The following is a 24,335-nucleotide window of genomic DNA, read 5'->3' as shown; positions in this document are numbered from 1 at the left end:
CAAGGGAGGGATGCATTTCCAGTTTTCCTCTCCTCAGGTTAGAACACAACGTGACACTCGGGATGTTCTTTTGAATCATTAAAGAGCAATAAAGCAAGACCAGTACAAGAAAAACAGAGTATTTTCCTCAACTCAAAGAAACACGTGCTACAGGCACCAGGTACGTCTGAGAAGATGTCACACAGGTTTTTCAAACAAGTGCTTTTTAATTAAAAGAATGACAGCACAGTAATATTTCACTGCTCTACGGAGCCTTCCTCAGCAGCAGCTCCATCTGCTTCTCTCACCTCTTCTTACAGCTCCTTTTTTGGGCCTGGGAGCCAGTGGAAGTAGCCATGACAAGTGGCTAAGCGTGCAGCAGCTGCCAACACCGCAGACAAGGTGGTAGGAGGGACGTAGAGCTTGCAGGACATCTCTTGCTCACACAGACCTCTGGCACTGCACTGCACAAGTGCAAGATTCTCAGGAAGGTCTTTGTTCTTCATTTTCTCATCACCTGCATAAGGAAGGAGAAGGAAAATATCCGCATGAATCTCTTTAAGAGTTTCAGCTTAGACAGCAATATCTGTTTGCTGTACTTGATCAAGTGATTGCATGACTACTTCCCACTGCAAACTCACTGAATTAACTTGGAAAAGGTGAAATCCAAGAGGTTCTCTCTATCTCCCCCCAGCTCTCATCCCTATTTTCCCCAGAGGTGGGAAAGAAGACTTAAAGTGAATAGATCCTATCTTGAAGATTGGGGCCTCAACTCCAGAGAAACAGCAAACTGCTCTATTTCAAGAAACAAACATGCACTATCTCAGGCAAGCCACTTCACTTTGGCTTGTAAATTGGGCAACTTGCACATGGGGGCTGTAAATTCTTTCATTATTTTGAAAACAGGAAAAAAAACCACCCTCGTGGACTTTTTAAAGTTAAAAAAGTGCTTTTCTCCCTTACAGCTAGAAGGAGAGGCTCACTATGGAATGAACACAGCCTGATGTAAGGAATGGAAAAAACAAAAACTTCAGCATGAAAAGTGTAGAAAGTCTAGGAACCACAAAAAAAACAAAAACCCTGGGAGAAAAACACCTCAATTCACTACGCTTACAGAGGTTGAAACAAAGCATTGCATCCAGCCATTTATTTTTGTCACAGCTCATCCCACAGAAATACCAACAAGTCCATCAGGTCTAGCAAAGAAGCAGCACTAGGATACTTTCACATTGACTGCAGGTCTCAAGGGACAGTAAGAGATTGCTCAGCTTTCCTCTACATTAAACTTTACTGATAAATCCATTCGTACTGTTACGGTTGTCCAGCATAAATGGCGCTGCCATAAGCAGAAGAGAGGCATGTAGAACTTCACAAGACTGGGCTTTGTTGGAAAATCGTTGTACATTATTAGGGCCATTTTGGCTCATTTCTGCTGGTTGCTTGACATAGAGGAAGGAGAAGTAGTCTTCCAATGACTTGAAGAAAACAGTAGGCCTTAAGGACTCTCCAAGAGGATGAGGTGTCTGCAATTATATTAAAACAAACAAACAATCAACCCTCAGGAGAGGGTGCGATTAGTGCACACTCAGTTCATTAGCTGCCCTGACCTTCATGACTTCCCTCAGAGTTCATAAAGAACTGAAATGTCAGCAACAGGAATTTTTAACAATACTGGCTACTTGCAACCCCAGCCAAAGGGCAGCTCTTCCTGCACAGTGAGCTGGAAAGAGTGGCAGATTATTACAGGATACTAATTAGCATGTCTTAGCAAAGAATTAACAGCTGGCTCATCTCTCAGCAGCCCCACGCAGAACAAGTGACTGCGATGACAGAGGGAGTTTCTGCAAGGGAATGAGAACTGAGTCAGAGGAAGTTCCTCTGTGTTTTTTTTTATCAAAAATACAAATTAAATTTAAGCTCTAGAGATGACCACCTACATCTCAGTCAAAGAATGGGACTGAAGCCAGTGTTTTTATTTACTGATTCAGCATGAAGCATGACAGCATAGTGAAACAGGCAAGCCACGGTGCAATTCATCTGCCCAACTGTAGCTGTTCAAAAATTAGGTGCCCATTCTCTAGGCTTCTTCTGCTGAAGCAGCAGCAAAAGGCACCCACCTCCAGATGAGGTGAATCAGCCTCTGGTGAGAGAGCATTCAGACGATTAGCCCAGAACAAAACAGTTTTACACAAGGTGATTCAAGAAGTTAAGGTTGGCCACTCACAGGGGGATTGTGAGAAGCTCCTGAAGCAGCAAGGACAGCCTCAGGGCTGGGCAATAGAAGTATAATGCTGGTAGGATAACAAGGCAATAACTAGAACAAGTATGAGAGCCTCATTAACCAGCTACTCAGCTTGATATCATCAGCCCACTAACAATTTCTGCCTAACATGCAGTAAAAACTAGAGTGCTAGAATAAGAAAGAAAATAACATTAAAAGGTAATCATCCCCTCTGATAACCACGCTGTCTTTGCTGGGGGACTCAAAGTGTCACTGCCACTTCAAGACAAAGAAGGAACATTCATGGAGCAAAGGCAGACTGTGGAAGGGTCTATGACTATTGGAAAAAGCTGGAAGGCACGCAAGTCATAAGGAAGCTGTTCAGAAAAGATAAAAGAAATAGTATGCCCTACAGTGCTGTGAGGGGCAGGAAATAAGGAAAGCACCATCTACACTTCCTCCCGATTCACGCAATTAAGATCATCACCACTAAAAGGAAAGCATGAACAATGAAAACTGGAAAAGGGGTGGAATACCACCTGGCAGCACCACAGGTACCAACATCTACTGAGGCTAAGGGATCAAGATGACACAAAGAAAGGAAAAGCTTCTGTTTGTCACAGCTAGCTGATTAGAGCACTTCTTCCCTTGGTGTCTATAGGCAGGATTTAGCTTTTCACCTCATGGTCTTCCTTAACAGAAAATCCTGTCACTTTCTCTAAAGCTTCTAAAGCGATTAAGCCAGGGGCAGACAACATGCCCACGATCCAGCTGGGAAATTCCTATGCTTCTATACCCACGTGGTTTCATACTTGCAGGGGAGTGCTTAAGTCAGCTCACAAGGAGTGAAGAAGGGCCAGACTTGATCCATGAAGTGCTGACACTGACACTTTATTCCATAACGCCCTGATGTACCAGTGAAACACTAGTGTTTCTGCTGCTGCTGATAATACAGCAGCAAAGAGGTAAATGTACACCTCCGGGCCCATATTAAAAGCCAATCCTTGTTTCACTGTTAGTAAATTAAAAAAAAAAGTAGATAAATTGACTATTTTTATTTAAAACAACTCCATCTCAGCAGCAGTGGCTGAGAAAAAAAAAAAAAAAACAAACAACAAACCTTACCTTAACCAATGCCATAAGGTCAGTTGAAGATTTGTTTGTATCCTCCTGTTCGAATTCAGGGTCTTGGTCTGTAGTTTTGGAGTCATTTACTTCATCTGGAAGTGGCTGCACATTGTCCCATTTCTCCTTTGTATACAGGCTCTGTTGCAAGGACATGACCAGCATGAAGAAATCAAGAGGCATTGGAACAAATCCACTGAAGTGCAAGCTACTGAGCAGTCAGATGCTATCACTCTGACAGATTAACAGAAAGAAATTTTTCCACCCTGTTCTTTCTGAAGTTTTGGCAACTTTAAAGGACAGAAGAACACAGAGGGAAGGGAAGAGCACGAACAAGAAATGAGCTGTCACCCTAACTTCTTTCCACCACCATAAAACTAGTTTCTTGATTAAAATCAGACTCTTTAAGAATACTGTCCAGTTAACACAGCCTTCTGAGAACTTTACCACGTAGGAGTGCCCTAGGCTAAGAGATCTGCTGCAACAGCATCCACACATTTTGTTTTTAAGTGGGAACTGAGTTGTGGTGGGGAAGCAGCAAGCTGTCAAGGCTGACAGGGCAAATCTAAGGTCTGACCAAGTCAAGAGCATGCACTGCATTTCCCTGCATTGAGAGCAGTTACAAGGAAATGCCAGCTGAGCTGTAACAAGTGTCACGTTAGACACGCTTCATTTCAACTCAAAACATGTTATGGGAATGGTGTTGGGCTTTTTTTGGTCCTGCTTCCAACTTCTTTGAAAAAGTGCATGGTACTCATATATCAACATATGTCAAACAACCTCTGGAGTTTATTCCATTGAATGACAGATATGTCACAGCCAAATGCCCACCTGATTACACAGTTCATCCTCATCCAGTCTGGAGCTTGATGCTTCATTATCTGCACCTACAGAATCCTGCTGCAAGCCAAGGTCTGGCTCCACCAGTTCAGCACTCTCCTGCTTTGCACTGGGTTGAACATACAAGGCTAAAGAATTCAATTCTTTGAATCCCTAGTAACAGGCAAACAACAAAAAAAAGCAACACACAGTACAGTTAAGAAAGCTAATCTGCAAATACCACCAATATCAGAAAGAAAAAGTGTGCTCCATGCAGTAAAGCTTGACTTCCTGCTGAGATATATAATCCCAGCAGCATTTTTCTCACGGTTTTCAGACCCACACAGTTCTTCCCAAAACAGAGCTGAGACATTCAGACAATGATACAAATTGGCCTAACTCATAACCACTCCCTGGTGCTCGGTTTATATCCTGATGTCTGTCCTACACAGAGCATGCAATCACCATGCTTACGCTGTCCCACACTGTATATTTCACTGGCAAACTAAGATGCTTCTAATCAAGACCATTTCTGTAATTCAGTTTGGTAATGGCATAACTGATCTTCAACGATGAGAGCATCTTCCTATAAGGCACCCAACGGATGCCAGCCCTGCGCTTTCTTACAGCACCACATTCCTCCCTCCTGACCTGGGAGGGTAAGTTCTCTTTGCAGATGTCAGCATATCCCTTATCCTTCAAGACAGAGTGAATGTAGACATCTTCCTCAGAGGATGTGTCGCACAGAAAGAGATGCAAAATGCCATTCACGTATTCATCCACAATGCCCACAAGGACCTTAGAGTAACACAGCTCCTGGAACTGGAGAGTTGCCTCACTGGTCCACGTGTCCTCAAGAAGAAACAAGAGTATGATGTTACTATAACAGACCAGAATCCATCACCTGAGACTTTCCCTTCTGAGCACTCATCAAGATGACAATTAGGCCAAGGCAGCTAGGGATAAAAATGCAGGGGGGAAGGGAGAGGAGGGGGGAAATTCAGGCAAACTTTCTAGAACTGAACTAAATTAAACTACCCCAAAGTTTGCAAAGCCAGTTACACTGGGAATACCTTCTCACCGTCAGTACCTATTTTCAAGTGTAGTCATTTTATCTTATCTATGGGGAGGGGGAAGCGGCGAATTCCTGGAACCATGAGATTATGAAAGTTAAGTGCCAGGAGTTTTTACAGAGCTGCTAATGCCTCACTGCAGCGTGGATCTTCGGCCCTCAAGAAGCAAAGTTTTTAAGAATGTTTTCAAAACACAAATTTGATCTAGTCTTTCCAATGCAGAGCATGGGAGCACATTTCCCAGACTTCCTGACCATGAGATTTCTCAGGAGAGGCTGACCTGAGCTTTGGCTTTTTGGATTGCACCAAACTCACTTAAAGCTTGGTCTCAGAAAATTTTACAACAGGGCTGAATCTATCAATGTTTTAGAAGGACCCTGGAGATCTACTGGAGGGGAAAACAAATGCTTGCTCATTTGCTTATCAGCTACCTGTTTCTGAAATTATATGAGCAAGAATACTACATAGGCATAAAGAAGAAACAATGAAAAGGTTATCACTTGCAGAGAAGCAGTCGCATTCCACTGAACATAACAGCAACAATTCTGCTATAAAAACATCAGAGGGACCTGAATGAATCCAAATATTTGTCCTTATCTTGACAAAAAAGCCTCTCTCTTCTTGACAGCTCCTATATGTACGCCAGTAAACAAAACTGCATATGAACACACACCTCCACAGGCTTCACCCATGCCAAGGAACACGGGATGGCCTGAGCTGGCAGCTTCAAGTAGCACCATCTGCAATATAAAACAAAGTCATGGCCATTAGAGCAAACTCAGAGCAAAAACAGACAGAAGAGCAGAACTTACTCCTCTTCTGGGTTTTAAAAATCAACTTAGGAATAAAGAGTGGATTTATGATTAAACCCCAACAGTAACTTTGGAAAATATCCAGGGAACAGGCACAGAAAGAACTGCACTAACAACTGATCTCTTATGCCTTCCCTAGTCCAAGCATCTTTCTATCATAACCCCTCATGATTACAAAGTTATGGACAGAGAATAATGACTTTTGAACCAAAGAATGAAGCACAGAAGATGTTAAATTGCAGAGGCAAACAAGTACCTCTGACACCAAAAACGCAGCCCATTTCAACTGATGACTACTGAAGAGAAAGTTTACACCCGCTCGTGGAATCTAAAATGAGGATGAGATCCAACCTCAACCACCCTGTGATTCTGCCAACCATGTGTAATCTACTTACTTGAGGAACCTCAGCCAAGACTTCTGAACAATGCCTACATTCCCATAATCTGGGTAGAACACCTCCACTTCTTGGTCACTGATCACACGGTGGATGATAACCCGGTACCACCACTGCAAGAACATCACACAGCAAAGCTGTCCAGGCTGTACCGAAGACTCAGGCATGATGTAACGATCAGAAACAAGTTTATTTGAATAACAGCATCTGCAAAACATCGTAAGGAAAGATTGTGCTTGGAGAGATGCAAAAGATGAACACAAAAATCCATAGGATTTCACAAGAATCCTGGTTTCTCAAATCCCAGTGACAACATTTTCAGATGTTTAAATGGATGCTTTACATCACTTTTCTGCTGAACTTAAACTGAAATGACTGTAAGAAATGCAAACCTAAATTTCAACATTTGAATGCCCTCCCTGGGGTCCAATTAAAAAGAGAAATCCTTAGAGGCTAAATACAGTCATTCTGGTCATTACCTTTTAACATTATCTGGCTAAATCACTACTTATTAAAAAATCAGATTCTGGAGTATTGGCTACACATCATCTGTAGTGTTTGCCTGCAGAATTTGTAACTCCACTTGTACGTGCCCCGTGGACACCGGGTGCTTCCTCAACACACAGCAGTTCTGTAACTGCTGTCAACTGTGCTGGAAGAGAATCTCAAATGCATAATGAAACTGACAGTCACTGACGAGGCTTGGCTTGCTTTCAAATACACACTGTTTGCTCTGAAAGTAATGCTTCCTATTTTCACAGTAACCACAACAATACACAACACCACTATTACAGAATATTCACCTCTGACATCGTGAGCAGACATCATACAGGAAGCATTACTTTGAAGCAGCCCTTGTACATGATGGCAAGTGCATACTACTCACTGCTTTTTGACAAGCATTGGAAACGGAAGGAAAAATTTTAACTGAGCCCATTAATAACACAGAAAAGAGGCAAAAAGGAAGATAAAAATCCCCCCTCTGGAACCTTTCTATTCTTTTACAGTTTAGAGCTGTCCAGATCACACCCAAGCAACTGCAAATTGATAGTAACCGTACTTTTGGCTTGCTGATCAAAAGGAATGGATAAGCGCTATGAACACGTGTTTAACAGCACAAGTTACCAAACCAGCTGTAATCATTACTATCAACTACCATAACTATCATAACTAGCTGGGTGTCCTTTCTCTCAGTACAAACACAACAGGCAGTAGCATCTATCAGCACAGAGTGTTCTCACCTCATCTCAATCATGAGATCCCACAGTTTATCAGAAGTTTCTGCGCTGCAGACATGGATGTAGAACTCACCAGGAGAGACTATTAAATTCACTATTACTCCCACCAAGCACTTTGTCTCCAGTGGAGGTAAACTGCAAAGTCTTCTGTCCTGAACTGCATCTGGAGGGATGTCTGAAGTCACCATCATTATATCCAGCCTGGACTGTCCCAAATCTTGAGGCTACAAAGAGATTAGGGAGTTGGTACTCACATCTCTTCCTGCACTAAGCATACATGAATAACTGCTCCAGTAACATTTAGAAAAGAAAGAGTTTGCTTTGTTTAGAAACTATGAATTACTGAATATCAGCAAATCCCACCAGATGTGCAAACCTGGATTAGAACTTCCTCTGTGGGGGGAGCATTCATTCTCTCTTCTACCTAAAAGGAAGAATGAATGAAATCAGTCAATAACACTAGTGTAACAACAATACCATGCATTCCCATGAGGAGAAAGAGCTAGAGTCACGTCCTGACTTCTGTCCAGAAAACAGCTATTGCTACAATAATGTTTTTTAAAGTTTGCTGGATTTTACTCAAAAGATGCTATTTTCTATGCTCTGTGACCATGAAAGAGTATATGATTGAACCAGGAAAGCTACCTGAAAGTGATTCAAGTGACATTTTCACACTAGAGCTATTTCCCCAGGATAAAAACAAATGAGACCTACAAATTCTGTTCTTTTCTCACTCGAGAGATCTGCCTGTGAATGGCTAGTGCAGCTCAGAGTTTTTTGTGGAGGGGAACCATACATAAGCTACTCTCACACTGCCTCAAGAGCTTTCTTCTGCAGTAGTGAGCAGCGTTCCTCCAAAGATCAGAAGTCAAAATGAAATCATTTTGACCCATAATGAATAGACTACAAGTTAACAGTGCATTATGCACCAAGCAACACATGGGAAACGTCTTCCAGTACATACACCTTCATTTATCTGGCTAATCCAACTGCAAGCAACGTTTTTTTGCAACACTAACTCTTCTAAATGTTTTTTTCAAGAAGTAGATAAGTCTCTCCTTCTACAGACAGAGCAAAGGCCAATGCTCTTGAAGTTTTTGAGTTAAAATTTTTTGAGTGAAACATTAAGTTAAATAACAGCTGAGGAAATGCCTGCCTGAGCAGCAGATCAAAGAAAAAGAAATCCATGGCTGGAAATCCTTTAAGCAGCGCCTGTGAACAGAGGCATTTCTGAGGGACTGGTTTGCTCCTCTGAAGTTGGTTCATATCACCCTGTTAAGGGCATACACTATCTTCATAATCTAGTTTACACATCAGTAAAGATGTGTAAGATCACAAAAGAAACATGTACTTGTGAATATGCTTTAAAAAAAAAAATAAATAAAACAATAACAAGAGAAAACAGCGAAACACTAAAAGTGAGCCGTGCAATATGTTACAGCCTGTGGGACCAGCTAATCCTTTCCCTAAGACAGGCAGGCAGCTGCCACAGTGCTGTGAATGACCCTGGGCTCAGCTGTGGGTGAGAAAAGCGCTGAGAGCAGCAGCTCCACACACCTCTCCCCTTCTCAGAGCATTGACTCAGCCCGTGCTCCTCACATTATTAGTTTCCTGTCCATTATTAGCTTCTTGTGACAGGATACTGGGGTACCTTAGAGCAGGGCAGGGATCAGGTCTCTTCTTTCCCCTCCACCTTGCAGCATCCTGATGAACAAGCATTCACTGCATATCCCACATACCAACTACCTTTCCTCCCTTTTCTGGCTTTTTCAAAAACAGAAGAGCAAACTTAACGTCTCATGGGGAAAACAAGTTGAACAAACACCTTTAATGGCCTGAGCAGGATAAGTCTTTAACCGGATTCCCATTGTGATATGAAGGCTCAAAAACCTCACTTGAAGTCAGGGTTATCACAGTCCTCTTTTTCTTTTTTGCCCTTCAGATTCAACAGGCAGACTGCACTTGATTCAAGGAGAATTTCTGGCTGCTTCATCACACAGGTCTAAGACTTCTTTACAAGCTCAATGCTGACTGCCAGAGAGTTTGCTTTAGGAACGTGAAGTCCAGCCATAAGAATCAGAAAGATTGACATGATGGAAAGGTGATACAAGAGGTGTAATGACAGAGGGACTAATGCAATAGGAAGGCATTATAAAGGAAGGAAAAAGGACAGCTCACCCATCTCTGAAGATCTAGGCTTGCAGGGGAGAACTTCACCAAGGAGGGATCCCCAGAAAGAAATCCTTGCACAGTGGCTGTCAGCCCTTAAATGAGGTCTAAGAGAAGTACGGCCAGGCTTTACCCCTTCCTGTTGCACAGTTGAATTGCCTTCACCTGTGCTCCCAGGGCTGACCAGGTCTTTTCCCCAGGTGCCCAATCAGTGGTTCAGGCTGTGACTCAACAGTTACCATACACCAACTCAGACACAGACTTCCAAATGAACTGCAAAAAACACCAAAGTCAGGAAGAACTCCTGGGACTCTTTTCCTGCACTCCAATCCTCAGGTTGCATACAGCCACCTGGGAAGCTTGGCAGAGAGAACTACAGTAGGAAGGTGTTCTGGAGAGAAGGAAGGTAGGAAAAGAGAGAGGAAAAAAAAAAAACCAGAGGTGACAAATTCCCCCAACCTATTGGATCCTCTGAACTGCTCCTCTCCGTCTCCTTCTAGAAATACACTGTCAAACAAATTCAAAACTCTCAAAGTCCAACAAGAATGACAAGGAACCCCCACAACTTTAGACAGTGAATAAAGACTTACTGGTTTCCTTTAGTTTAAAAAAAAAAAAAAAAAAAAAGAAAAAAGAAAGAAAAAAGAATTCTTTTTGTGCCCCGCCTGAGCACATTATTTAGTCACCTAAGTGAAACTGTAGGGATCAAAGTCTCCACAAGAATCATCACCCAGCTTTGTCTTCCTGCTTAACTGGACTGCACAAGACACTTAATTCTGCCTACAGCAGCCCAGGAAATTCCAGAGCTCATCTTCAGATCACTAAGATGTAATAACAAATAAATACACAGAGTATTACCATAACTATCAGAGAACAAGATGATGGTTAACTGATCTTGGATGATCTTTAACACAGATCAGATGACCCAAAAGAGAGAATAGAAAGACTTAGGTTAGGATGGCATATGAAGCCATATCCCAGCCTGGAGTCTTGCCACTCCACATTAAAACAGGTATTAAAATTTTTGTAAGCAGCAGTGCATCAACAACACAGTCTCAACAGTAACAAAAGCAAGCAAAGAGCCTGCAATCTGGGATTAAGCCAAGAAGAAGCTACAGATCACTCATCCAGCTACTCACTTGTTTCAGGCCACCACCCAGACCTACTTCTTGTGCGTCCACTGGCTCTGACTTCTCTTCTGCTGCCTGATGAAAGATCTCTGTCTCACAGCTGGGTTCCAAAGGAGGCAGCTCAGCCATGAGTACTGCAAAGACAATAACTTGGCTATTATTCTTTCTTGGACTGATGCAGTTACATATTAAACAGAAAACACTTGAAAAATGAAAGCACTGGTTGCATTTTTCCAATCTCTTGTAGCATTCCGTTACCACGTTCACAAACTTTTGCTAGAGAGGCATCCTTCATAAATGAATTCTAGCTAGACAAGTCAGGAACCCTGCAGGTACTGCACACAGTTTTCTGCCATGGCTGTTACAGGAACAGCGAGTACACACACAGTCTCTTCTGTGTGAGATTATAGCTTAATCTTTCATAGTAGTATTAGTGAATTTTCAATCTCAAGAAGTGCACTGAAGGGCTCCAATGCCTTGTGGAGCAGGGCATTCAAGAGATCCTTCTACTTTTGTTATCTGCTGCCTACAACAGTTAGTTTCTAGTCCTCCACACAGGTTCAGAAAGCTTATATTTGGAAGGTACATCTCTTCTTTCACCTGCCACCAAAAACCAGTGGCAACTTGTAGAAAACTCCCAATTAAGCTCTCTGCTACTGAGACAACTCCTTAAACTACTTCTGCAGCACCACACAGACCTTTCTTGATTAATCAGAAGGGAACAGGGACTATTACAGCAACTGAAAATACAGCAACATCTACCGGAAATACATCTGCTTGTCCACAATGCTTAAAAGACCTACATGTTTCCAGCTAACAGATGCCTTACCTTGTGGCATCTTTTCCTGCTCTTTCTCACTTGAGGAGCTCTTTTTCAGGGTTATCAAGGAACCTCCTTTTGTCTCCTTAACCATAATTGTATCAGACATGCTTTTGAAAACTTCAAATATGGAGAGAAATCCATACTGCTTGTACTGGAACGTCCGCTTAAAGCGTGTGTAGTATGCATCATTGAAATCCAAGAGCAGAAGTGGTGAGGAACTCAAGAGATCTTGCAGCTCCCTCTTCACTGCTGCTGGCAGGACACCAGTCTTGCCCTTTGGAGGCAAATCCCACTGATTCTGAGAGAGAAAAGCAGGCTTTCCCTTCCTAGCAACACTCCGTGCTTTACCACTTGTTTTCTGTCTGGAAATCAGTTTGGAAATATCTTTGGTGGTCTCATCGGCAACAGCTACAATAGGAAAAAAATATTAGATATTTATTAGCTATTTGAAGACTGGAGCAGTAAACCATTCAAAGCTCTGCATAGGCAAAGCTGTTCTTTCCACTTTTCCCATTTTCCTTTTTAGACAGATGTCTCTTCTAAAAACAATCCTACTAAACCATGTGTGGATTTTAGTACAGCAAACAATTTTCCTTCCCCTCTGCAAAATGGACGGAACCAAATTTAACAGCTAATCTGCACCCTCCTCCCTATAAACCCAGACAGAAGGAAGGCTGGCCAAGTGCATACTGCATCACAAGAAGAAAGCCAGCTGCTGTGGGTTTTGTTGGAAAACAGTAAATGGTTCACTGCTTCTCTCAGCTTGAATTGCAGTACAATCTTAACACAGCTTAAGAGCATCAAGATGTTGATGAACTGAGTCTTGTTTCAAAGTGGCTATGAAAAAAGAATCCAACAGTCACCTCAACTCTTTGAAAAGGTAGATAACAGCAGGGCAAGCAGAAATGGTTTTAAGTCGAGGGAGGGAAGGTTTAGGTTGGATATCAGAGGGAAGTTCTTTCCTATTAGAGTGGTGAGGTGCAGGAACAGCTGCCCAGGGAGGTCATGGATGCCCTGTCTCTGGAAATGTTCAAGGCCAGATTGGATGGGGCCGTAGGCAGGCTGGCCTAATATTAAATGTGGAGGTTGGTGGCCCTGCATGTGCCGGGGGCGCCCCCCCCCCCCCCCTTGGAGATTCATCATCCCTGAGGTCCCTTCCAACCCGAGCCATTCTGTGATTTTAAGTTTCACAAAACCACAAGAAACTGCCAACAGCACTCAAAAAAGGGCTGTGTTTGTGCACCGGTTCTCCAGATCACCATCAATCCTAATACTCAAGCAAAAACAAGACGTCAGAATCACACCAAGAACTGGTGTAGAAGACGTCTCCGGAGGTAATCTGGTCACACACACCCCAGTAGCTCCAAACTAGAGCAGGCACTGATCTTCACTCACCTTCCTCACCTACTGCCTTTCTGTACTCTTAGCCAAACAACAGGAAACAGCTAAAACAGAAAGCACCAGAAATACCAGCAACAGCGGGGAGCTAGAGCCAGCCTTTGGGTGGGCACCCTACAGCAGACCCCTCACTTCAGGGCACCACTTCACCCTGAGGCGTAACTCCAGCAATCTTTCTCTACTTGCAAGGAGGAAGGTCTCACCTTTGAGGAGAAACCCTCCGTTGCCGTTGGGGCAGATCTGGACCACTCCCGGCATGCTGGCCACCATCTCCATGGTGGAGCAGAACCCCAGGTCACGCAGTGGCAGCGGCCTGCCGACCATGGCCAGATACTCCTGCTCCAGCTGGGCCGGGGTGAGGCCCTCCTTGGCAGCCAGCAGCTGCGACCTCACCTCCTTCTTCAGCAGCTCCATCAGCTGTGCCTGCTGCGACACGTCCGCGCTCTAAGAGAGACAAAAAGCGAGCAGAAAACACCTCACGCCAGGACTGCGAAAGGCTTTTTAACACATCACAACGAAAAGGCGGCAGGGCGGCAGGTCAGGCTCAACACTGCCACCACACCCCGGCACCGCCGCCTCAGTCACGACAGCGCGTTTCCGACACGACGCCAAGAGGCCGCACTGCGCCTGCGCGCTCCGTTCCCGCCTTTTCGGGCTGAGGCGGGGAGGTGCGCGTTGCTCTTCACTGCGCTCTGCCGACCGTGCGGCGCTCCCGCTGCCCCTGTTAGCTCCTCTACCCTGTCCCGCTACCCTGCCTGCTCTGTGGGACCGGCCCTCAGCCTTCACCTGGCGGAGCAGGTGCGCTTCCCTTCTGACAGGAAAAGTCAGGCCCACGTGTTAAAAAAGTTCTCTTTTCTTGAATGCAGTATTTAAACTCAAATGCCAGCGTTGGTCAGGGTGGTCCTGCACATTTTTGTCCCGTCTGAGAGGAAAGCCTACAGTGGAGTGCCTAACGTGTCATAAAGCAGCTGTTTTCCTACCGACTTCCATCCAGCTTTTCTCACCTATGTTCATCACTGCAGCAAGCTGGTGCACCTGCCCCCCTGCTTCTAACATTCCGACTCTGAGCAACCCAAAAGCCTGCAATAAAACAGGAATCTTTTAAGAAAACGAGATCAGCACCTCCCTGGCTGCCTTCCCCCTCCCTCCAGCAGCTCCTCCACATGACACATCTGCCAGAGGCTGAGTGGGAAACCCTGAGCTCAGCACTGCCCGACCACAGGGTTGTCACAGCTTGTATGTTTGAGCCTCGTTAGTGTGATTTCCAGTCAGGTATTGATTTCTTTCAGACAAACAGTGACACAGCATGATCTGTGGCACTCTTTGCACGTCTGTGCCGTATGGCAGCTCTTTGGTAAAAAGCTCCCACGTTTGCACTGCCTGACTTTTGCTGTGCAAAATTATGAAGGCGTTTTACACACAAACTCTACTGGCAATTTAGAGATAAATTCAATAGCTCTATGCTTGCAAGGACCTCCATGTTCATCACACTCAGAACTGGGAATTTATTGTGCTGAACACTCAGACCATTTGGGGTTTTGAGAGTCAAGCATCTTCTAGTTACTTTTAGGTTGTTTTTCAACAGCTTTGTAGAAACCATCTATTAAAAATCATTTTGATTGCATTTGATTTCCAAAGGCAGGAAGGTAAAACATAATGTCTTCTTGCAGTTCTCCCTGTTATGGTCTAACATCCTGTATCATCTCAACAGCCATGTGAAATGAAAGCAGAGCAGGAGGGAAACAGCTTTCTCGCTTCCCTGTCCATTTTGTATGACAAGCTTATGATAAATTTGAACAAGCCTCCTTGATCTAACACCTCCTCTTCTCTCCTCCCCTGCCTGGATTTTCTGCCTGCAGCAATAAATTCAAGCACTCGGGCACGGATTCATTCCACTCCCACAGGAAGCTGTATGCTCCTTGGTGCAGAGAATCAGATGAGGATGGATAAGAGATCTCGAAGCTCTTCCAGGGAGTCCCATAGGAGAAAGAGAGAGTCTCCAGCTACACAGAGGAAACGGGAGAAGAGGGAGAGAAGCAAAGAAGCCAGCAAAGAAATAGGAGATATAAGGCAGGAGAAAACAAAGGAGATTAAGAGCACTGTAGGCACTGATGGTAGGGTGCATACATCCACAGTGGTGGACGTGGATGATGTGATCTCTGATGAAGAAATGGAGGCAATGATGTTGCTGGACAGCGAGCATCAAGAAGAAGGTATGATTTATAGAAGGGAAGGGGCAGAAAAGCTACGGGCTCTTTGACACTGTGTGGGTGACAGTGTCTTTGCTTTCTGCATGGTGAGTGTTATCACCCGTTGCATAGATGTGTAATTGTCCTCAAGACAGATTATGGGAAGCTCCAGCCAGCTTCTACAGTCAGTACAGGCACATCAGTGCTGTCTAGCAAAGCAGTGAACTTTGAAACAAGCAGTTACATTCCCAGCATCATTTATGCTTCAGTTCACTACTCCCCTTTTTTTTTTTTCCTGCTCTTTTCTCATTATTTTCTTGCTTGCCCTCCTTTAGGCAGACAGAATTAGCTTTAATGCCAGTTCACAGCCCTAAGAACTGTGCTGTAGGGAGAATGCTTGAGGCATACAACCGTAACTCCCTTCAGGATAGCCTGAGTGCAGCTCTATTCTCTGAAATGTGGCTAAAATCCTGTTCCAGAAGACCCTGAGATCTTTTAGATTCCCCAGTGGAGAGGGGTATTTCAGGCTGTGAGTATTGAATATTGTGCTTTATTTGCAGTCTTTCTGTTTGCTTAATCTTTTCAGATAAATTTCTGTGATTTCGGGGTCAGCCAGCAAGTTGCCCATTCTGAATCTTTCAGTGCTGCTTAGTTGTCATATAGATCTACTGTGAAGAAGCCAAAAAAAGGAGAATTAAAATTTGTGAGCCTGTCTTGGAAATTCTTGACCACCAGGGACTGTTCTTGAAACACAGCTTGAGAGAGCACTGAATAGGCAAACACCAGGTCTAGGCAGAGGACCAGCAGAAGCTGACCTGTGCAGGCAGTCGTCAGGCCATCTGTATTTTGGGAACTTTCCTATCCTAATGGAGTCATGTTGGATTTCCCCTTAGGTATGAAGTCTCCCGGTCTCAACATCTGTGAGTGGCTTCTGACTGTATTGTCTTTCCTGTTCATCGTAATGACTTTCCCCATTTCTGTCTGGTTCTGCATGAAGGTAAGAAAGGCATGATGCCTTTTTGGATTTAGTATTTGGTGTCTGTTGTGACTGTAACCAGCATGTGTTGGTCATAAGCATATAGCTTATGACAGTTTGCAGGTCTGTTCACTTTTAAACATAATCTCCAGCTCACCCAATCCAAACACAGTTGTGTTGCAGCAGCAGGGTAAAATAGATTTTGCATTACAAATTTAAAGGGAGGTTGGATCTTTCAATTAATAGCAGATTTTTCTTCTTCCTTCAGTTTTCTCTAATTTATAGCATGGTTACAAGTAGACATATTTTGATTACAGCTTCTCAGGAAATAGATTAGGCACAAGGTGTTCAAATTCAGCCAAACTACAAGAAAGCAGAATGCTGGCCTCATCCTGGGAAATACTGAGCAACTCTAGCATGGGCTGCTCTCACCTAATCACAGGCTGATTATATGCAAGCCAGCCATCAGTTTTGGGTCAGGTTTTCTTCTGGGGTAAAGAGACTTAGGAACGGTTGACTCCACTACCTCCAATCTGCTGAAATCCTCTTTTCAAAGGACTTTACCAGAACAGAGGTCTTCCTATGCACAGCCCAGTGAGATTTTTTTGCTGGTCCTGTGCCTTCCACTCCAGCCTAGCTTTTGTTTCTCTCTGCAGGTAGTGCGGGAGTATGAGAGAGCCATTGTTTTCCGGCTTGGGCATCTCCTTCCTGGCAGGGCCAAAGGGCCTGGTAAGATGCTCACTGAGTTTCCCCCAGCCATATTGTTCCTCTTCATCATGCTCTACCAAAGCTCTTGTCCTGGTGCCCTCCAGGCAGGTACAGTTAACCAGGAGACACGTCTTCTTAGGTCCAGCAGCTTCCAATGGCTCTTCCCAATACAGAATCAGACTCACAATTTGAGCCTATATATTTGCTGTTCCTTCATAGTTCTGTGCTCAATCCCCTCTACTGCTCCCTTGAGCTGAAGAAGCAATTTCTGTGGTTTTGATGATCACCAAAAGATTTTCTTTTCTTTCCACAGGTCTTTTCTTTTTCCTTCCCTGCCTGGACACATACCACAAAGTGGACCTCCGCCTCAAAACCCTAGAGATCCCCTTCCACCAGGTATGACTACCATCCCTTCTTTACATTAATTCTTGGATCTCTTTATCTGGTTGTATTTGATGACAGTCCTGATTTTGCATTGACGTAAAAAAAACAGCTTATGCTTAAGATAGTGATTCTGGTTCCATGTCACTCCACTGGGCACTAGATACTGTTAAGCACTGCCAGTTCTTAGGGTCTTGCTGCAGATCTTACATCAAGCCATTTCTGCAAAGCCTCAGCTGCTGGATTCCTGTGACTGTATGAGACATGTCCTTTACCTCTCTGCCATTTTAAAACCACTGCTTTTAATCCCGTTCAGTTTGACAAGCTTTAGTGGTAACCAATAGGAAGTGGCTGAGCCATGGATATTGGAGCAGTTTTTACCCATCACACTGAGGGTACACACAATGGGGACAGGAAAGCAGACTGAGACCTTACAATGGCGTCTCTAAGTGTGGCAACTCTGCTCTTGTACAAGTCAGGGAAAGAGCTGAGAGCTCACTGCTAACTTTGAAACTGGCACCCTCCCTAGCCACAGTCCCACAGGTCAAACCTCCCAATAGTCCTGTTGTCTGTGCCACTGCCTTTATCTAATACCATCAGCAGGTTCCCTCCCGTGGTGTAAAGCAAGTCCCTCTGGGGATGGTACTCAGCAACACCGAGCACATAGCAGAAAACAGGAATGGAGCAAGCAGCTGTGGGCCAAGAGACACATGGGGATGTTTGACTGCTCGCAGTCTCTAGCCCAGCAACCAAACTCAGGAGACAGACACAACGATGCTATACCAGGGAACTGAGATCCACAGGTGATGCAGTTTGCCTAAGGTCAGAGAGTAGCAGAGGTGACAACTACAAAGATGTACCCATCTACCTAGTCTTCCTCTTTCCCAGAGTTGTGTACTTTTCTGTGCTACCTTAAAGTTGTCAGAACCAGATCCATCTTCCCTCATGTCTTCTGCTTAGGTGGTGACTAAAGACATGGTTACACTGGAGATAGATGCTGTCTGCTATTACCGCTTGGAGAACGCCTCTCTTCTCCTCACCACCCTCACCAGCATCTCCAGTGCCATCCAGCTGCTGGTGCAAACCACCACAAAGCGCCTCCTGGCACATCGAGCCTTCTCTGAACTTCTGTTGGAGAGAAAGAGCATCAGCCAGGAGATAAAGGTGCTTCTGCAGCTGGGGAGAGGGTGGAGCAAGCAGGGAATTTAGGCTCTGCTAACAAGCTTGGAAGATAATCAGTCCTAAATCACAGACAGTATTTTGCAAAAGAGTGCAATAGGAACATGTGCCTCCTTCATTGAAAAGAGGGAAATTTTCCTCTTTTTAAAATCACTTTAGGGGAAGGAATTACAATGTGAGATTCACAAGCATATGTGGGTAGTAGCAAACATTGTGATGTGAGAAGCGTGAAGGAACCCCTTAAATCATTTTCATCAGTGCTCTGCAGTACCTCAGGTTCTGTGCTTATTCCAGAGAGGACTTTCTCAGGAGAATGGTTTTCTGCTGTGCGAGAGAGATGCCATAAACCCTGAATACACAGGATCTTCAGCAGCAGTTCTCTGTGGCCACCGTATGCAAACTTTATTGTACCACTCAGGAACTGAATGTTTCCTATGGAATTGGATTGGTTCTACAGTCAACCAGTATGGACTAGCTAAATCATACTAAGGGCAAGTACAGATCAGAAGTGAGGGATGTAATTTTTATTTCTGAGAGTCCACACACAGTATATAATAAATCCGCCTCACTGCCTTGAATTAACGTTCCTGAACTTCTAAGTCCCTCTGAGGAGCCTGGAGAAGGGCTTGTGTTCTCCTTGTGCTCTAAAATATCTTCCTCTTGACAGGTGGCTTTGGATGCGGTCACAGGCTGCTGGGGGATCAAAGTGGAGAGAACAGAAATGTAGGTAGGAAGTGGTGGTAGCAGAGACTTTCTTGCCCTTTTGCAAGTATCCATTCTGCTTTGCTCACATTTCTTCTTTACCCCTGGCCCCCTCCCTGCAGCTCTTCTGCAGCCCTCACCTCCTTGTTTTCACTGCCCCTTTCAAACCTCTGTCTCACATGAAACTTTCATGAGCAAAGATGTTACTTGCTCCTGCACTGACAGCCAAATGCAGAATCCTTAGCTGGAATCTCATCAACTCTTCTGCAGTTCTTCTAGCCTAAGAGTCACACAGGCAGTGAACATGCCCCCCAAAGTCCTCAGGGTCTTAGCAGTGGTTGGTCTCAACTCTCAGAAGCCTGTAGAGAAAGGTGGGACTTGCTCATCGCATAGAGGGCCGTGGAAGAGAGAGCCAGGCAGCAGAGAAGCACATCTGTAAAGAGAAGGAAATTCCTGTGGCTGTCTTGAGAGCAGTCTCACAGTGGATCCTCTGATACCTCACAGACTTCATAAACCTAAACTTCAAGCCTCAGAGACACAAACAGAAAAGGCCTCTCTGCTGCCTAGTGATTATGTACATCACTAATGATCTAGTTATCATTAGAATTATTTTCTAATGATTCCAGCTTGGATATGTACAAAATCAGACTGGAAAAGAAAGATTGGAACAGAGGTAGAATACTAAAGGGAGTAATTTATAGAGGGACACGCAGAGAACAAAGGATGTTTGTGAACACCTCTGTAGAGACCAGTACTTGAGCCCATTCTAAGCCCTAGAGGGCCAGCACAGGGCTGTCAGATGAGCCTAGAGCCCTTCTAATCCTTATCCTTCACTACCACAGCAACAACGTGCAGCTGCCTGCTGAAGTCCAGCAGTCCTTGGCCGTGGAAGCAGAAGCCCAGAGGCAGGCCAAAGTGCGGGTATGCGAACACTGAAGACCTCCCATCTCCTTCCAAAGCATCGCTCTTTCCTTTCCCCCACCCTAGTTTGAGGTCTTTGGAACATACCACAGTAGGGTACAGCTCTGGGAAGATCTGTTCAAGATGTTCAGATCCTGTTCAAGAGCTGTGTCAAGCAAGATGAGCTGCAGCATGGGCCAGTGCAGTGGAATCCCAGATCTGGTACCTATGCACAGGTCAGAAAGACACATAAGAGGCTGGTGTCATCCCTGACCACAGTGCCTATGAAAACCTCTCCCTTCTCAGGGTTTCACTCTTGCTTGGAGACCCAGCCAGGAGGGCAGAGCTGGGCTGCCACTACTGTCATGTACCCCACACCATCCTTACCCTGGGCTGTCTTCCATACCTTACACTGAGCCTAGGTAGGATTTGTGTCCAAGTACCCTTCTTACAAGCTTAGCCCGTGGGCTGCCCTCTCACATGCTTTCGCAGCACACATGTGCCCAGTTGTAAGCTCTGATGGAACTAGTAGCACCCAAAGTACACATAGCTTTGGTGAAAACAAGTGAGACGCGAGATCTAGTACATGCCATGATCAGAACTGCAGGAATGTTACAGGGGCCCCAGAAAGTTCATGGTGGCAACTTCCCTCTGTAAGTAGCCTATGCTGGGGCCTTACTCCCTGCCTGACAAAAATCTTTATTCTCCTCCTTGGTAGGTGATTGCTGCTGAGGGGGAGAAGGCGGCTTCTGAGTCCCTGCGGATGGCAGCTGAGATCCTGTCCAGTGCCCCTGCTGCTGCTCAGCTCCGTTACCTTCATGCACTGCACTCCCTCGCTGCAGAGAAACCTGCTGCCTTCATCTTACCCTTACCTTTGGATCCGACAAATCTGGTCTCTCCAGCTACCCGCAGCCCTCCAGGAGTGAGCAGCATCATCACAGACACCTCACAGCTCCCAGAAAGCGTGAAAGACAAGAAGGACTCACCCATGCTGTAAGAGTTCTCCCAGAAATAGTTGCTATAAGCACTGGTTAATCCTGCTCAGAGAGAAGCAAGATGGCTGATCTATGGGGAGCCCAACAGCAGGTACTGGACTGGAGACAGGAGGGAAGGCAGCCCAGACCTGTAATATAAAAGTAGATTGTACATGAAAGAAGCTTCTGCTTGTTTTGGAAAGGGAAAAGTATGGAGCACAATGAGCAGTGTTGGTGCATATGTGAGCAGGGGGCTGAGGGAGAAGTATCATCCCTTCCCTTTCACATCAGCTGATGCACCTTGACACAAAAGATCCCTGGGATCTGATCTGTCCTACCCTCATCACATTGGCAGGAAAGCCTGATAGCTTCTATATGTTTAAACACCCCCATCTCCAAACGAACAGCCTGTCACACATCATTTGTTACAGGGAAAAATCCACAGTGGGATAAAAGAGGCAGGCACAGGTTGCCTCCTAGGAGGGAATGTCTTATCAGAGGGCATTGTTTTCTAGTGTCCTTACACTCAGGCTTTTGGGGTTTTCCCTTTCACAGTCTTAGCTGTGTTAGCTTAGTTTTTTTTTTTTAATAAAAGCAAGTCCTGCAGCTGGGTGGTAAACAAAGCCAAGGCAGAAGTTCTTGGATAGGAACATGCTCCTCCTCACAGCCCACCTCTGCGTGCTGCATCCTGAGAAACTGGGAGCAGTTGGGTGCTACAGGTGGGAGCTTTGCTAAGGTGCCTTTTCCTCTGTGTGAATTGGGGAAAAGACAGCAGCCAGGCAGGTGGGGTGGGAGACTGACAAATGAGGGAAATGGGAAGGGCTTAGCAGGTAATGCAGGTAATTACATGCAGGTAATTTGGTAGGTGCTGCCAACCTGGTTCTCCTTTGACAAGAGAATGAGCCAGGTCTTGTCCATGGTGCACTGGATATAAGATTTCAGATGCCACCCATACATTATACATATTTATATATATATATATTTATATATATTTATTTAGTAGGCAACCAGGATGTTTAGTCCTGGAGACTAAGGAGAAAAGCAGGAAAGTGGCAATGCTTGTGTCTTGCTTGCTTGTGTAGAGGGAGGAAGGCAGGCTGTGCTGCTACATGCTTCCACTGGGTGGTGAGACAGGACAACATCTGAGCTTGTGAACCTCTGCTTCCAGCAGGACTGTCTGAAAATACAAGGAAGATGACCCATTTAGCCAACTCCCACTGAGCTGAGAAGTGGGAATCCAGCACTAAACAAAGAGCCAGCTAAAAGCCTTGAGAACAATTGTTTTGCCCACTGCAGCCACTTTACATACTGTAAGCTTTTACCTTGATAGACACGGGGCACTGCCAAACTCACAGGGAAGGAATGGAGAAAGTCCTCAAAATTCCTGTAAGATTTTCCCTGCCGAAAGCTACTTGAAATAGCTTTACATACTGTAAGCTTTTACCCTGAAAGACCTGGGGCACTGCCAAAGGAAATAACACAGTGCCCTTGCTTTCTTTGCTCTTGGTTCCTTTGGGTGGACATCAACTCTGCTCTTCTCCTTTCACTTGACCTGCAGCATCTACTCCTGCTTCCAAGCAGATCTCCCTGGCGTGCTGCTGGCCAGTAGAGGCCAAAGGAAATTTTGTGTCCCCTGCTCTTAATCGCCCACAGTAGTTTCCCATCATCCGTGTGTCCAGCAGGGGTGGACCGGCCAGCTGCTCACTCTTGATTTTTCACTCATTTTTCTCAGTCTCTCTTGGCCTGCTAGTTACATTCACACACTTGGCTCATACCATTAATTAAGACTTCTGGGACGTGGAACTGTGTCTCAAGGATGGTCTGCAGGTACTGGTTTAACATTTCTACAAGGGACAAAGAGTCTACTTGAATAAGTATCAAGTAATTTTGTATTTAATCAGCTCTTTCCTCTCCATGAAATCTCCTTCTCCACACTCAGTGCTCCATGTATCTCACTCCACTAGTATTTGCTAGTCTTCTTGCAGCAGGGACTCTCAGTACACTAGTCTCCTTAGAGGTGGTTGAGAAGGGGAAAAAAAACAAAAAACCTCACCTGTGAACTTAGTGATCACACTGCATCTGAGCTCCAGATGTAACCTCACATCCAACTCATTCTACCACTATAACTGCAGCTGGCTGGCTGCAGGATTCCATTGGCTGCTGCTTGTAGGTCTGTAATAAAACTCACTAGTGATCTAGACACAGAAAACTAATTCTGGGAAGCTCTGTAATCTTCCACTGACGAACATGAGCTTTATATTCTCTGAGGCTGGTTCTGTTTTTGTTTTCTCACGATGCTGGAATAAGCCCCTGCTTCCCAACCAGAGCAAAAGGGTGTAAACACCACACAGAGTGACCTACAGATGATCCTTTCTCTGAGCACTTCTCTGGCTATATTTCTAACTTCATGTGAAACGATCCAACCAGACCAAGATTCCTTGGCACATCAAGGACCACCACCTCTGCAAGTAACGTCTGAAAGGAACAGTGCTTGGCCAGAAACACGTGGTATGAGGCCAGGGCACACATTACCCTATTTGCACTCATTTTCAGAAGTCAGGTGCATCTTTCTTCAAACATGCAACTTTTCTACAAAGTTGCAGAAAAGGCAAATGACAGCTAATTGCTTCCTCAGTTCCAAGGAATCCTTGTTCCAGCAGGATTTTCTCTCTTTAACGTGTACAGAGTTGGCAGAAACTTGTAATTTTACCTTCAGGAGGTATAAACTCAAAACCTCAAAGAAGGAAAACATCATTTAAAAATGTGCTTCAGTGTTACTGATATATGGTAGGTTCCATAATAGAATTTACTCCAGGGGAATTGGCAGGGGCTGTTTGGAGCAGACATGATTCTTGACAGCTTCAGAGCTGAGACTGGGTCAAACCTCAGAGTCATGCCAAATCCAGGCAGCTGCTCCTCTCCTGGCAGAGCTTCATAACTACTCAGATTATCCCAGGCTGGTGCCTGACTGAGGCAGAAGCCCTGGGGACCACCTCTGTGGGTGGTTTGGCTTTTCCAGGTTGCAGGGGTACTGCATGTGGGTGTATCAGCATACAGAGAAGGTGAACAAGCTGTAGAGATGCTAGAGCTGTGGGGGGAAGTAGAGCACAAGACAGGTGTGGAAGTGGTAGAACCAGCTAGAAG

At 44.9% G+C, this 24,335-nt stretch overlaps 2 protein-coding genes across 2 annotated transcripts; one reads left to right on the top strand and one right to left on the bottom strand.

Moving 5' to 3' along the window:
- Positions 1–293: 293 nt before the first annotated feature.
- Positions 294–14,238, bottom strand: TDRD5 (tudor domain containing 5). Its single transcript, XM_042819424.1, has 13 exons — positions 14,167–14,238; positions 13,386–13,626; positions 11,791–12,192; positions 10,971–11,095; positions 8,039–8,086; positions 7,666–7,886; positions 6,425–6,631; positions 5,891–5,957; positions 4,796–4,996; positions 4,158–4,318; positions 3,326–3,473; positions 1,289–1,502; positions 294–496 (listed from the first exon to the last, which is right to left on the bottom strand). Exons 1-13 carry the CDS (start codon positions 14,236–14,238, stop codon positions 294–296), a joined length of 2,310 nt encoding a protein of 769 aa, XP_042675358.1.
- Positions 14,239–15,118: 880 nt separating this feature from the next.
- Positions 15,119–21,214, top strand: NPHS2 (NPHS2 stomatin family member, podocin). The gene is made up of 8 exons (XM_042819858.1): positions 15,119–15,395; positions 16,265–16,368; positions 17,004–17,076; positions 17,369–17,451; positions 18,397–18,600; positions 19,283–19,338; positions 20,160–20,238; positions 20,936–21,214. The coding sequence occupies exons 1-8, from the start codon at positions 15,119–15,121 to the stop codon at positions 21,212–21,214; spliced, it is 1,155 nt and encodes a 384-aa protein (XP_042675792.1).
- The last annotated feature ends 3,121 nt before the right edge of the window (positions 21,215–24,335 follow it).

The sequence above is a fragment of the Centrocercus urophasianus genome, unplaced genomic scaffold (genome assembly GCF_019232065.1).
Source record: "Centrocercus urophasianus isolate 14NV4802_14NV808 unplaced genomic scaffold, USGS_Curo_1.0 seq_18, whole genome shotgun sequence".
Taxonomy (NCBI): domain Eukaryota; kingdom Metazoa; phylum Chordata; class Aves; order Galliformes; family Phasianidae; genus Centrocercus; species Centrocercus urophasianus.
This window is presented reverse-complemented; position numbering and strand designations above follow the sequence as displayed.

What these genes read in the sequence shown, in the direction of transcription:
- NPHS2 (XM_042819858.1), top strand. Translation starts at nt 15,119, where the DNA reads ATGAGGATGGATAAGAGATCTCGAAGCTCTTCCAGGGAGTCCCATAGG. An exon ending in CTGTCTGGTTCTGCATGAAG is followed by an intron (nt 16,369 to 17,003) that starts GTAAGAAAGGCA and finishes TTCTCTCTGCAG; the next exon opens with GTAGTGCGGGAGTATGAGAG. An exon ending in AAAGTGGAGAGAACAGAAAT is followed by an intron (nt 19,339 to 20,159) that starts GTAGGTAGGAAG and finishes TCACTACCACAG; the next exon opens with CAACAACGTGCAGCTGCCTG.
- TDRD5 (XM_042819424.1), bottom strand. Translation starts at nt 14,238, where the DNA reads ATGTTAGAAGCAGGGGGGCAGGTGCACCAGCTTGCTGCAGTGATGAAC. An exon ending in GTGAGAAAAGCTGGATGGAA is followed by an intron (nt 13,627 to 14,166) that starts GTCGGTAGGAAA and finishes TGTCTCTCTTAG; the next exon opens with AGCGCGGACGTGTCGCAGCA. An exon ending in GATCTCATGATTGAGATGAG is followed by an intron (nt 6,632 to 7,665) that starts GTGAGAACACTC and finishes GATGTTTTGCAG; the next exon opens with ATGCTGTTATTCAAATAAAC.